Raw genomic sequence first — 15,115 nt, 5'->3', positions numbered from 1 at the left:
TGACTCAGATAATCAGTGAAATAAAATAAAGAGTCTTAATAACAAGTTCAGATAGTTGTATCAGTGTTGCAACCTTTAAGCTTTTAAGTAGAAGTTGATTTCTTTATTAGAGAATGGAGTCAGCTTTTTCTGGAGTGGGGGAGTTTGTACATTAAGGATTTCTTTGTAGCTTGGGCTGTCTGCTTGTTTTTAAAAAAAAGTCTTAGAATTCCCTTGAATCCTAAAAATCTCAGACAAGATCAAGCCATGGATATTAAGACCTGTATCTACCTATAATGAAAGGGAGTACCTCCTTGAAAGAAGCTTCATTGTGCTAATAAGATGATCTGGCAAAGGCTCAGAGAAGAATAATTGCTGACAGTGAAGCAGCTCTGAGCAGGTTAATAGCAGAAACTGAAACCTTGAGAAATAGCCGTGTACTGTATATATTGAAAGTGTGAAGAATGATTTGGGCTTTAGCCATTGTTATTGTCCAGTAATAATTCAGCTTGGAGCCCTTTGATTATAGCTTTCTTCAGCTGATCTGTCTGGAAAAAAAAAAAGCCTTTTACACATAGAAGTCCTCTGGTCATAAAAATGTGTAAATTGTCACAATGAGTTTAGACATCACAGCTGGCGTTCGCTTTTGTTTCAGTGCAGCTCTTCCTCAAGCTTCTGCCCAAGTCAGAAATTGTGATAGCACAAGTGATACTGAAATATGTGGCTCTGAAAATAACTAAGATGGTATTTTGAAGCAATTCTTGTATTATTGTTATTACAGACAATGTCAGTGGACATGCAGCTGCGACATTATGAGGCACAGCAAAAACAGTTCCAGCAGCTTCATAAAGATTGGGAGCGATCAATGAACCAACAGTGGCAGCATCAGCTTCAAACCTACCCTCACAAAGACCAGCTTCAAGAGTATGAGAAACAGTGGAAAGCATGGGATGAACAGATGAAGGTGACTCAGTCCCACCTGCAGGAGAAAGTGAGCTCACTCCAAAATCTGAAGAACCAATATCCTGCAAATGTTTCGCTGCCACCTCCATTTGTTCCATATTCTCAAACCACTCAAGGTGGCATTCCTATTATGCCTCCAACTTTACCTTCAACTACACCTCCGTTGGTGCCCCCACCTCTCTCTTCTCAGTTACCCAACTCCTCTGCCCCTTCAGGATCCAGTTCTCAAAGCAGTCAATCTACTGAAACACCAAGGCCAGCTCTGCTTCCAACCCCTGGTACCTATGCATCAAAAATAGCAAGTTCAACTGTCTATTCATCTTACCATTCTCAAGTAGGTTCATCCTTTGGCTCTTCAGACCATGGAAAGTCTCAAGTTCATCTTGGTAAACAGAATATTTCATCTGAGCAAGGATGTGGGGATCTGAAAGGCACTTCTGCAGTGTCTTCAACACATGCACCTACCATGCAGGATAAGCCAGTGAGGTCGGGTGGATTGCTTCCAGATCCTCCCAGATCAGCTCGTTTTGAAGGCCCCAGAGGCCCTAGGTAAGGATGGTTTTGTTAATTTCTACATGTTCCAGGCTACAAGACGTTCAGTGGTATGTTAAGAAATGAAACCTATATCTTACTCTTAAATCTTTCTGAGGTCACTTGAAGTGTTTTGTCTTTGGTGAAGGTTTTGGTTTTAATGTATGTACACCATGCTCTGTATTTATCTTATTAAAGCAAGGATAGATAGGTGCCTTTCACCTGAGCATTATCAAGAGTAGAATGCTTCCCCCCCACCCACCCCGCCCCAGTAAAATGCTTGGGCACACCACACCATTTTCATTCCCAGAGACATAATATCCCTTTATGTGAAAATAGGAAAGCTCTTGTGAATATTTGATATGTCTTTGCTGTCCTTAGTTTGAAGATAACTCGCACTTGAAAGAGTGATCCTATATGAGAAGTGATCTAAATTCCCAGCATTTTCTCTGTGGTACTTGGAACACAGTTTAGGAAAATTTAAAGCAAAAATGTTGAAAGGTTGTTTTTTAAGGTGTTGCTATGTATGGTAGCACTTTAATGTGGGCATTCTGGAAGGCATTCAGGAAAGTATTCAGATGTATGAATGTACTAACGTAGCTGCTTACTGGCAATTTAGATGCTATTTATTTTTTAGAAATGACAAAAAGTACTCTGTAATCCAACATTTACTGCAGAAAGAAATGAAGGTTCAAAACTGTTCAGTACTTGAACTTCTAGTGTGAGAGAGTTCTGAGCTGTACACTTGTCCTACTCAATGCATTTTTCAAAGTGGCTGTTTGATAAGAGAGGTAGCGCTTGTCGTAAGTACAAATCAGTGGTTTTCTACATGTGGCATTACTCAGCATTGAAACAGTTATAAACAAGCGAGAAGGAAAGAATTGAAGATTTGAGCCTTAGGATCCTAGCATTGGGATTCTTTGCCACTTTTTCTTTTGCATTACATCATGATGGTCTTTGTTTTGAAGGTTGGTACCTTTAAGTTTTGGTAAGATATGGGATTTTTTTCTAATTTATATCTTCATTTTTATCAGGTGGATGGCCTGCTGTCTTAATGTAAAGCTACTCTAAAAGCCAGTGTTCTGTGACTCTTATGCGGTTTTATACCTGCCACACTGTTTAATCCAACACCTTGGTTTTGGAATGTTTTTCTTTCATACTTGTCGTGATATCAGGTTGCAAAACCACATCTGTTCTGTCCAGTCATTAGTTCAAGATGGGTTGATGTGATGCCTAGTGAATCAAAGAACAGTGGTGTTCTGTTCAATTGTTTCTATCCTTGCATACCCTGCTAGACTTTACAATCGTATCTTGGTATTTATTTCCCTTCTCTTTGCTTCCAAAGTTATTGTTCATGAATAATAATTCATTAATTGCTAGCAATGTCGATTATTTTTTGGTAAGTTTGAATAATTTTCTACCTCTTTTTTTTTTTTAAAAAAAAAGTGTTGTTTCTGGTGCTGGGGATTTGTTGGATGTACTGTTCTGAACAGACTGCTTTCATGATTTGCTAGTGCATGTCTTTTATGTGTACTGGTTTAGAGCTCAGTGATGTGTGATGATTGGCTATGAATAATCAAAAAACCTCTACAATGTGCACACAGGAGCTCTGGTTTTGAGCATACTTACAGTATTTAATTAACACTGTAACCTTTGTGCATTCCTATATTGTGATTGCATGACCATTCTAGTGTTTTATCAAAGCTTTCCCAAAAATCTGTTTACTGTCTCTTCTTAATATAGTTAGTAGAAAAGAGAGTCCCAATAAATTTTTAACTGAACTTGAGATAAATTAAATTTTTTGTGGTTACCTGCTGCCATCCCAGCTAAAATGTCCCAGGTAATGACTAGAAATATGAAAAGACACACACCTTTCCCCTATTTTCAGCAATTTTCTCAAGAAACTCTAAAGAACTGTCTTGAACTAGTTTTCAGAATTTTGGGGATAAGTGTGTCTTACAGTATCCAACCTTTTACCTGCAGCTTCCCTGTAAAAGTTGATCCTTCGAATCTAATTTATCTTGCCACTATGCTTTTAATTTCTTCTTTTTTCTCTTCCTGTTCATCTTGACCTCCCTCTACCCCAGAAAAAGAGTTAACTGTGTTAATTTACCAGGGCTATTAAAGCTGTTTGAGGTTGTATAAATTATTTGCCAGATTGCTTACTGAAACAGTAAATTCTACAAGTCAACTGCTGTTGGTAACTAGGCAGTAATGAATTAATATCCATAGAATTATAGAATAGTTTGAGTTGTAAGAGAGCTTTAAAGGTCATCTAGTCGCAACCCCTCTGCCATGAGCAGGGACATCTTCAATGAGATCAGGTTGCTCAGAGCCCCGTCCAGCCTGACCTTGAATGTTTCCAGGGATGGGGCATCTGCCTCCTCTCTGGGCAACCAGTTCCAGTGTTTCAGCACCCTCATGGTAAAAAATTTCTTCCTTATATCTAGTCTAAAACTAACCCTCTTTTATGTTCCAGCGCAACAGGCCTTACTAAAAAGTCTGTCCCTCTCTTTCTCATAAGCCCCCTTTATATCCATACTTCCATAAGTATTGGAAGGCTGCAATAAGGTCTCTCCAGAGCCGCCTCCTCTCTAGGCTGAACAACTGTAACTCTCATCCTGTCCTCATGGGACAGGTGTTCCATCCCTCAGACCGTTTTTGTGGCCTCCTCTGGACCTGCTCCAACAGGCCCATGTCTGTCTTGTGCTGAGGACTCCAGAGCTGGGCACGGTACTGTACAGGGGGATCTCACCAGAGTGGAGTAGAGGGGTAGTCACCCCCGTCGACCTGCTGGCCACACTGCTTTTCATGCAGCCTAGGATACGGTTGGCTTTCTGGGCTGCAAGCACACGTTGCCAGCTCATGTTGAGCTTTCTGTCTACCTGCACCCCCAAGTCCTCCTCCACAGGGCTCTTCTCAATCCCTTCATCCCCCAGCCTGTATTGATACCAGGGGCTGCCCCAGCTCTGGTGCAGGACCTTGCAGGATCTTTGTGTCCCTTGCCAAGTTCAGCTTCAGCCACACTTTAGTCTTTCTGGCACCATCCAGTGAGACACAACCATGAATCCCAAACGTCCAAGCAACCTGACTTAGGACATGAGTTCTCTATTTTGTGTAAAATGATTTTGATTTGTTCGAGTCTATTATGTGAGTCAGTATTTGAGCATATGCTTAAAGATTGAATTTTTTTACTAGATTGGCCTTGTTAAATATGATCACAGTAATTATTCTTCATTAGTTTGCCTGACCTGTGTCCTCATATTCAAACAACAGTTGCAGGTGCTCTCAAAAGAAATTTTAGAAGTGATGTAATGAAAATATATTTGTTTTAGGCATATGTTCTTGCATGGAACTGACCAGTTATCACAGTCTGTGCTTTCTGAAAGGATCCATATTTACAGATTTGTTTAGAAGGCATTCATCACCATAGTTAAGTAGGCTTGTTGCATACTGTCAAAACAAAAGTTTGAGTTGTTGACGGCAACAAAACTTCTGTTAAAAGTTGAAACTTTTTTTCAAATGAGTTTGCTGGCTTTCTTTGTCAGTCAGGTTTCAGTCCTGAGGTATTTAAACCAAATTTCCTTTTAGGGTTACATCATCTGCAAATGGCTTAAATGGGTCTTCAGTGGACGATATTGAATTGGAGACCGTGTCTCTGTGCTCCTGCACTGGTTCATTAGGGACTGATCTGAAGGCACGCTAGGATTCATCAGTTAGAAGTTACTTTTGGAGGGGTGAAACTGTCTTTTAGAGGATTTGAATTTGATGTGTTCATGTGACTAAAATGGCCATTATGTCATCTATAGGTTTGATCGACCTCGAGGAAGAGGATATGACAAATTTGAAGGCTCCAGACAGAGAGGGCCTCGTTTTGACTCCCAGCGCTCAGAAGGATACCGGTCGCGTTTTGACCGCCAGAATACAGATGGACAGTCTTCAAGTAGGTGGGGGACTATCCCACGAGGACCAGCAGCACAGTTTTATACTTCAACAAATGCATCACACGGACATGGTTCCCGACCTAGCGGCCCACGGTGGATGGGGCCCAGGCCTCATTTGGGACAGCAGCAGCAGTCACAGGCAGACTCACAGTCAGAAAACAAAGAACCTTTTACAGATGTAGCTGGCAACCAGCAGTCCGTAAGCAGAACACAGTCTACTCCAGATGCACAGAGTGCAGGTTCCGTTGAGCCAAGTGAGGACCTGACAAGCACTCAACAGGAGCCATCCAAACCCGAAGTTAAAGAAACTATTTCAGACCCGCCCAAAAAGTGGACGTGGAGTTCTCACGATCCTAACCAGCAAGTAGAAGAGTCCAAAGCACCTACTTCACCTATTCAGAGCCAGAAATCCGCAACCCTTTCTAGTAACCCTGTAGCTTTGCAATCAGGTATTGCAAGAACAGGCGGTGCGGTAACCCCCGTTACAGGAAATCAGGATTTGGATTCACCAGATGACCAGTTGATTGCTTCAGATAGCACGCAGGGTCTGCCCGGCCCAGAAGGCAGAGGGAAAGGGCCCTTTATACATGAAGATAGAGGCAAGGGACCAGTAAGCAGGGGAAGGGGCCAGGGCAGGCTGGATGATGGCCGTGGCAGAGGGCAGGGGGAGGGCCGTGGCTGGGGAATGGGCCGTGGCCGGGGGATGGGCAGGATGGATGGTGGCCGGGGGATGGGCAGGATGGATGGTGGCCGGGGAATGGGCAGGATGGATGGTGGTTGGGGAATGGGCAGGATGGACGATGGCCATGGCCGGGGGATGGGCAGGATGGATGATGGCCGTGGCAGAGGATACGTGTACAGAGGCAGAGGGCAGGCTAGGCAGGCATCCATCCGTGGCAGAGGGATGTTCAGGAGAGCAGGCAGCAGGGAGAGGATGCCAGATAGGCGGTCAGGCAGCAGGGAGAGGATGCCAGACGGGCGGTCTGGCAGCCGAGAGAGGGGACTGGGTGGACGGTCAGATAGCCATGAGAGGGTGTTCTGTAGCCGAGACAGAGAGCTAGCTGCACGGACAGGCAGCCGGGACAGGGGACGGGCAGGCAGCCGAGAGAGAGGCCTCGTCAGGCGGGCAGGCAGCCGGGAGAGAGAGCCCATGCGGCGGGCGGGTAGCCGGGAGAGAGAGCCCATGCGGCGGGCGGGTAGCCGGGAGAGGGTCCCTGTCAGGCGGGCAGGTAGCCGGGAGAGGGTCCCTGTCAGGCAGGCAGGTAGCCGGGAGAGGGGCCCGGTCAGGCAGGCAGGTAACCGGGAGAGGGGTCCCATCAGGAGCTGTGAGAGGGAAGCGGGAAGATCGGACACAAGCAACATAGATAAACCCATTCACCTAGGAGATGACCCTGACAAATTGCCTCCATACCATCGAGATGAGACGCTCAGAGGTTCTTGGGGTCATGAAGATGATAGAATGCAGGAGGAATTTCCTTTAGATAGTCAAGATGACCCTTCTTTGGAGCATGAACGATTGGATGACTGGGAAAGAGAACGATACTGGAGAGATCACAACTCTGATTATCAGGATGATTCTGTAGATACATATGACAGAGATGACAGGTTGCAATCCCACCACTCATTGCCTCCATTATCTCCCCTACCACCACTACCTCCTTTATCATCTGATCGTGACAGACGAGATTCTTGGTGGGATGACTGGAAAAGGCCAAGAGAGAGGGAACTAGAGAGGGATCTAGATAGGACTGGAAGATCCTCAGATATGTATGATCAAGATATAGACCGAGAGTGGGATAGAGACTGGGACATGAGACCTATGGATGACAGAGAAATGGGGAATCGTGACCTGGATATTCCCCCTCTACCACCATTACCACCTCTTCCACCTCTGGACAGATACCGTGAAGATAGGTGGAGGGAGGATCGGAACAGAGATCATTATGACAGAGACCTCCGAGACAGGGGGGAGCTGAGGATTCGAGAATATCCAGAAAGATACGACACATGGCGGGAGAAGCAAGACTACCTTCCTGAAAGGACTGACTGGGAGAGGGAACGGTTGTCAGATAGGTGGTACCCAGATGATGGAGACAGAATGCGGTCTTTGGATGATCATTCAGATTCATCCCTTCCTCCACCTTCACATTCCTCTGATATGCTGGGAGCAGATTCAAACCTGGACTCAGACCAGTCCTTGGGAGGAGTGATGGTCCTTAGCCAAAGACAGCATGAGATAATTCTGAAGGCTGCCCAGGAGCTCAAAATGCTTAGGTGAGTTGCCTGCTTCTGTCACTGTAGGTGGGAATCCCATTCTGTGGAGAATGGTGCTCCTTTCCTAATTCGTTCCTTGATTTACGCAGTAATGGCTTAATTTCTTTTCACCACAGCATGATAGTAGGAACTCAGGTGGAAGAAGTTATTTGGAGTACCTCCATCACAGCTTTTGTGGATGGACTTTTTTCTTAAATAGGTGGTTGTTCCTTTTGCCCTGAGTATGGAGTTTCCCTGTTTGTTACTTTCCAGGAAGACGCCTGTCCACATCACCTGACCAGTCTTACTGTTATCCTCAAGTGAGCTCGTTGATAATTGCTTTTTTAATAGTTACCTGTCAAGATTTACATTAGTGTGGTTCTTAATTCACACAATAGGACCTATTTAATTTTTTGATACTGCTTACTTTTTAATTAAAGCATATGAGGGTTTTTTCTTTTTACTATGCTCCCTCATTTGAAACCCAGCATAGTCAGTGAATAATTTTGTCAAGTTCAGTTGATCTCAGTTCGGAGGATCAGCATAACAGCAGGGGTAACAATCAGGAAGATATGAATGCAAAAGTCACCAAGACCACATTTTAGAAAGCAGCTACTAGACTCCCTAAGGCTTTAATAGGTGTTTATTTCAAACTAAATAATGGAATATCCTCTTAAACATCACAAACATCCTAGGACTCGGTAAATTTAGTAATATTAGAATGAATGGAGTACATGTCATCTATCCAAATGCTATCTTTGTGATGTGGTGCATGGGTTTAGGTGCATTAAGTATATTTAAAAAAAAAAAAAAAAAAAAAAAGAACACTGGAAGATTAGTTTCTTTTGACTATTTCCAGTGAATGGGATCTTTGAGGAGATTGTAGAGAAAAGAGGAAGAATCTTAGAGACAGGAGTTCACGCGGTTCATCCTATTCATGAGTTAGTGAGAGAGCGCTAAGGCTTAGTGCCTAGTAAAGACAGGGGTTTAGTTTCACAAACAAGATCTGCTAAAATAATGGGCAATTAAAATGAATGTTTGGTTATCATTATTCCATTTACATCAAACCATGCTGAAAGATACAGAGATGTTTTGCACTTTCCTTTAAACTGTTGTTTTTAAGACTCATAAGATTGCTAAGCATCTGTCCCATATGGAAGGCCTTAGTTGCATGCCAAAATGCCAAAAAAAAAAATCAATTTAAAACCGGAGAACTTTTATTCTGAATAATTTAATCTTTCACTGCAATTGGATTAATTCAACAGGTGTTAGTAATGGTGAAATCTGTGTTATAAAGCAATATTTGCCAAAAGTTTGGAGCAACAGATAATCTTCAGCTTCCTGACTTCCCCACTGCCTCAGCTTGCCAGGCATGTGTTTTGCTGTTTTATGTGACTAGCTGCAAGCCAGTAGACTTTAAGCTAATGACCAGAGTTTGGGAATCACTACCAAAGTGACTACCTTATTAGGGCTGAAATATTGAAACATAGGAACTAAAATGTTTTATGTAAGAAAGTAGACACATACACCTCTTTCTAAGACAGTAAGAAGGGGAAATATAAACATGATACTGATAACTGATATTTTAGTTGAATATGAGGGTAATTTTAAAAAGAGCTGCACTGGTACTTCTCCTGAGGTTCTGATAAGCAGATGACTCCAGTCTGAACAGCAGGAACAACTTTAAGGAGACTGCTTATGTTTTGGGGTATTTTGGAGCAAAGAGTTATTATACCGATAGTGTGGTGCCTAACTGCTTTCATCTCCAAAAGTAAAGCCTTCATCTGGCTTTGCTTTTATTGTGTATAAAAGAGCATACTCTGAGTTGCATGCTGTTCTGTATTTGTCATCTGGTGTATTTTTCCTAAGCCAGGTGTAAAGAAGATGTGAATGGTAGCAATTGTTCACTTTACTCTGTACTAATGCAGCAATTGAGATCCCTTTCTCTGAGCCAAGTTCCCCTTGTGCTGGATGCTGAACAGATTCATTACTAGTCAGGATGGTCTCCGTTGTGCCTAGTACAGAGGGATCCCATTCTTAGTTGGTCTTTGGGAACTGATTTAATGCATACAATTAATATGAACAAAGTTATTAGCAATAAAAAAAACTAGATTAAAAAATGTTAACAAAAACTGGAAGGAAAGGAAATCATACTGAATACAACTTTGTCATCCGGTGATTGTCGTATTCACTCCTGGTCTTGGTCTCTGCTTCGTATACTATGTATTGGTTGTATATTAAATAACATTTTGATATATAAAACAAGGAAACAAAAGTTTAAATCACCATTTGGTTTTAAATATTGGAATCTGTGTTGTATTTTGTTGGCCTCGATCCTGTTAGTGTGCAAACCAGAGCAAATCCCTGAGAGCATTTATGCACACATTTCCGATGGGCTTTTTGTTTACCTGTTACAACAGGTGTTGGCAGAAGCCAAAATTCCAGCTTTGCTCTTTGCTGTCAAATTGGAGTGGTTCTGGCCAAGCGCAGAAGCATAGCTGCATCTCTCGGGGAAACTTTTGATCAAAAAAGGATGCAGCTAATACACTAAATACCACCATGGTTAGGTGGATATGGAACGGGGATTTCTGAATCACAGTGTTGACCATGCAAAGCATGGTGTGTCCTTTTCTTCTTTCTTCTTGGCCCCTGATGCTAGTGTAATACGTAGTTTTCACCGTGAATGTTGATTTCTTTAATTTTTCATTTAAACTACAGACTGATAATGCTTTCTTGTGATTCATGTGCAGAGAGCAAAAAGAACAGCTACAGAAGCTGAAAGAATTTAAACCTGACATTTCCACGCAGGACTCTCCGAGATCACAGAACACGAGCACAAGGCCAGGTGCCTTTCAGGTAAATTCATCTTACTTCATAACATGATGTTAGTAATTACTACTAATGTGTATGTCCAATCAGTTCCATGCTGTGATGGTCAAACTTCTCTGTGGAATGCCTCCCCAGCAGCTCTTACGACCTCATCAATCTTCTGTCGGGGCAAAGCAACTTCTTAGTTTCTTTAGATTTTCAAAAGCCTTTTCTACTCCTCCAGTCCACCGTGTCTTCTGAGCATGACCCACTGGGGACAGTAGCACATGCAAGAAGAGGTGAGCTCTTCCAAAACAGGGGCGTAAGGCTTATGAGAACACCCTCCTGTTCCTTGCCTAGGTTCTGACATCTTGCTCTGGTTTTCCTACTGTAAGAGCACTCTTCTCTTTGAAGTTAGAGAAATTTGAGGACAGGTCCATCCGGAAGTGAAATATTTCAACACAGAGTGGGCATTAGCTTTCTGTTTGCTGTCTTTACTGGGAATTCTCATTACCCTCTGGAACATTATAAAAGTGCATGGAAGCTCACATTTGTGTTCTTCCGTGACTTCGTCTCCTGTTGTGATGCAAGTTATTCCTCTGCTGCAATCTCCTGGTTGGTTCTGGGGACTCTTCTCAGCTCTTTTTTTTTTTTTTTTTTTTTTTTTTGATTATTCATACCCAGTCAGAAACCAGCTAAATTTCTGCAGTCCAGTTAACTGAGGTTTATAAACCCTTCCTAGAACAAACAATTTTCTTAAATGTTTGTTGGAGGAGACACCTGGATCGATGCACAGTCTTTATTCTTCATCCCATATTAACCCCAAAGTTACTGCTACTAATGAATTTAGCCGTAATGAACTCTGGGTCTGACATTTAGCCAGACCAAGCTTCGTTTGTCCTTCCCTCCAGAGACGTGTTATGCAGTGAGTGAGGCACTGCAAGTTGTTGTGGTTTTTTGCCTGGGTAACCAACCTCTACCTTGTTTATAGTGTCTATAGAGTAAAATAATGGAACAGATATACTACCAAGAACTGCAGGTATGTGGATCCCTTTAGGAAGTGACTCTACTCAGCTTTGATATTTTGTATCTCAGACTACTTCAGCCATCTGCCTAAAGGTGTTCAAATAACTCTTGTCTTTCTTGGGATTCCTGCCTTCAGGTTTCTGCTGTGACTTTGAACTGTTTTTACGAAGTTCAGCTTTGCATCTACAACCATTCTTCAAGTTTTGTTGCATGTTACTAACAAGGCTGCTTGTAACTTGGCATCTGCTGCGATGCTGAAAACTCTTGTGATGCAGCATGCGGGGTTCCACAGGGATGTTTGGTCCATGATGGTTTTTTTTGTTGTTCTGGTTTTCCACTAGGCAAGACCTCCCCATTTCTTACATTGATCTGATGTTGATCTCATTAAGGGATTTCCAGGTTTTCTGCTCTCTGGGAATTTTTCCAGTGACTTCCAGAAAGAAGCTGGCCTTATCAGTCCTTTTGTGCCTCACCAAGCTGCCCTACTTTCAGACTTTTTCAGCCTCCTCACAGACAGCAGGAATCTTTGCAGACAGCAGGAGTCTTTGGGCATAAAACCGTAGACACTTTTGAACTGAGATAGGCCTACTGGAGCTTAAATTGGTAAGGTTATTTTGAAGGAGAAAATAAATGGTACTTAAGCCTTCACATAGTGAACAAATGCTGAATTAATTCAGGCCACCCGTTCTTGAAATACTGTCCTCCTACCTATAGCACCTTGATGGAGGTACTAGAAAATGCTTATGATTTGATTACTGATTGCCATTGTGCTTACTGACTTACAGAGGATGAGAGAAGGTTAGTTTACAGATCTACATTAAAAGTGCTTTCTGCATCTAGGTCTCTTCTCAGCTATCTTCAGAGGCACCAGTAGAAGCCCAAGCTATTAAACCTTCTCCTGCTGTTATTATAAAGCCTCCCGTGTTGTTCAGACAGCCCACCCCTGTGACAAGACCAAGTGCCCCACTGACAAGGCCTGCTACACCTATGACAAGGCCACATGCTCCAGTTTCTACTCCAACTACAACCCCAAGTCATGGTCAGTCTTTAAAACCATCACCTTCTACTGTGGAACAGGAACGCTGGGATGAGGATTCTTTCCACGGACTGTGGGACACAAATGAGGATAAAGGAGCAAATATGGAGTACGAGTTGTGTAAACAGGAGTCAATGATGCCTCCACCTGTCTCCTCGCCTGTGAAAGTACCTGCTGTTCACACCCCTGTTCCGTCAGCCGTACCAGTGTCCCTTCCTCCAGTTATTCCACCGGTTCCTAAAGCACCTGTAATTCAGCAGACTGTGGATTACGGCCACGGGCGAGGTGGGTATTACAGTGTATTTGTTCGATCTGTGACAGAGGGCTAGCTAGTCCTCCTAGCTTCTTTCTAAGGAGTGTGCCACACAAAGCAGGCCAGGCTTTAGATGTTCTGGAGTTGACCTGTAGGCTGTGTACATTGCGATCCAATGCTAAGCCATGCAGTTTTAAGGAGTCTGTAACCTCCAGTCTTGAGTTCAATGTTTTCTTCAATGCTGTGATAATGAGCTACTTCATGTGAACTGACTGGTGTATAGCTACATCTGCTTCTAATAAACACCAACTGACGTGATGGCATCGATGTGCTATATTTAGATTGATATTGATACTTTCCCTTAATACCTTTGCAGCTGAGTATGGAAATAACTATGCTAGAAGGTACTTTGGATTGTTACAGTTCTTAGGTGTGACTTTGTAACTTAAAGCAGAATCTGACTGATGTTTGCATTATTTATATAGTGCTTAATGAGTGTGAGGTACCCTCTAGGCAGGGAGGGAGAAGAAGTCCTAGTTCTGAAGAGTGTGTGCCCTAGATAAGCTTTTAACATATAAACAGTCAAGGGCTCTGATTTTTAGTGTTGAGCTTATCAAAGCTAAAACTCAACACTAGTTTTTTAATAGAATTAATTTCCTTCATTCTTCATTTTTTAACAGGAGTGAAATCATGTCATAAAGAAGTTCTTAAATTGTGCATTGCCATTTAAAGAGTGTTTTTTCTCTCTCTAGGGTGCCATAACATGAATTGAAGCCCTATCAATTTCATCAAGTAGATGTTTTAGTAAAAGCTGTTAGAAAAATCGTCACTGTTAGGAATCTAAAGTGAGCGTTTCAGTTAATATTCTTGACATTACAGTAGTTCTATCACTTATTGAAATTTCAGAGCATTTTAATGTTTATAATCTTGTGACCATGCGTGCTGCCTAAACTCATGTAAGAAGGCAGAAGTCCCATTCTTAAGGCAGTGATATACATACTTAAACACACAAACCCACTTCAGACTTTCAAAACCGTATTGTTGTGTATTTATGTATAGCTCTTTTTGCATTATCCTTTAAAAGAATTTCTGGTAAATGATTCCAGTCACTTTTAATGCCATTGATTACTTTTCATGACAGAGGAAAGGCAATGAAAGAGGGGTATCTTAAGACCTTAATTTTTTTATTACTATTTTTAACCAGATATAACCACCAGTAAAGTGGAACAGATTCCATATGGGGAGAGGGTGACCCTGCGACCAGAACCTCTACCAGAGAGACAAACATTTCAAAAAGGTAGGGAGCACTTGGCTAGCTCTCAGAAAGTTAGTTAGCTCTTAAGAAAAGTTGTAAGGCACTAAAAGAGTATTTTAAACTAAGTAACTCTTGTTTAAGCTAGAACTGCTTCATTGCTTTTCAGAGGCCCATAAAAATAATGGTTCGTATTTTCAAGACGAGTAATGCAAGCAACGTAGCTTTAAGTAGGATGGTATGTTATGGTTGTCTCTTACAGTCTGGAAAGAGATTCAGTGGCTGATTAAGTCCATTCTGTATACCTTTCTTGCACTCTTCTTTATTGCTTTTCCTTCAAAAATAGTAAGAAATTCAGAGTAAGTTTTAGTAATTTGGGTTTCTCCTTTCAGAGCACCCTGGTCGTTACAACAGAGAAAGAGATCGTGAGCCTTATTTTGAGCGTCAAGGTAATTCCAACACAGATCATCGGGATTTCAAGAGAGACCGGGAATTACACAGAGACCGTGGTCCTGTGGACTATGAACGAGAGAGATTTGAAAAAGAGCGGCATCCCCGAGATGATAGGTATGTGGTTTTGGAACACTGTATACAATTCAGGCAGTGCTAAGTATCAGGCTGTCCATTTTGCCTATGAGATACATGTTCATTTCTCTCTGGAATGCATAGCAGAAATTCTAGAAATATGCAAGATACTCTTTTGGCAGGGTTCTTCCTCCTACACCTTCAAGGACTCAGTCTTACCGTGACAAGAAAGACCATCCCTCCTCCAGGCGGGGTGGTTTTGAAAGACCACCATATGAACGAAAGACAGATCGTCCAGCATATGATCATGGTCCTTCCATGTTTGGAGGTACAGTTTCTCAGTCTTGAAACCATGCTAGAATATTATGAAAAATATGGACTCACAGAGGTGAATATTAATCAGGAGAAAATTAATTTATTTACAGTATTTCTTTGTTCTGAATACATAATTCAGGAAAATTTATTTAGGGAGTGTCATGTAGTTTTGTTTGGTGATGTGATCAGGAGCACAACAGTTTTATAATCTGCTAAAAAATGTCTTTGAT

General features: G+C 42.2%; 1 protein-coding gene across 6 annotated transcripts in view; it reads left to right on the top strand.

The window, feature by feature from the left end:
* YLPM1 (YLP motif containing 1) overlaps nucleotides 1-15,115 on the top strand; it is a 38,816-nt gene that overhangs the window by 8,363 nt on the left and 15,338 nt on the right. For 5 of the 6 annotated variants that reach the window (XM_080396318.1, XM_080396317.1, XM_080396319.1 and 2 more), the window contains exons 4-10: nucleotides 761-1,491; nucleotides 5,283-7,691; nucleotides 10,421-10,526; nucleotides 12,345-12,825; nucleotides 13,998-14,090; nucleotides 14,438-14,612; nucleotides 14,753-14,898. In XM_080396318.1, the coding sequence (XP_080252444.1) occupies nucleotides 761-1,491; nucleotides 5,283-7,691; nucleotides 10,421-10,526; nucleotides 12,345-12,825; nucleotides 13,998-14,090; nucleotides 14,438-14,612; nucleotides 14,753-14,898 (4,141 nt within the window). The remainder of the gene's footprint in view (nucleotides 1-760; nucleotides 1,492-5,282; nucleotides 7,692-10,420; nucleotides 10,527-12,344; nucleotides 12,826-13,997; nucleotides 14,091-14,437; nucleotides 14,613-14,752; nucleotides 14,899-15,115) is intronic. The other variant, XM_080396320.1, reaches the window with a different exon arrangement.

This window comes from Falco punctatus (assembly GCF_963210335.1).
Source record: "Falco punctatus genome assembly, chromosome: 7".
Lineage (NCBI taxonomy): Eukaryota > Metazoa > Chordata > Aves > Falconiformes > Falconidae > Falco > Falco punctatus.
The sequence above is the reverse complement of the archived record's forward strand: the minus strand, read 5'-3'. Positions and strand labels throughout refer to the sequence as shown.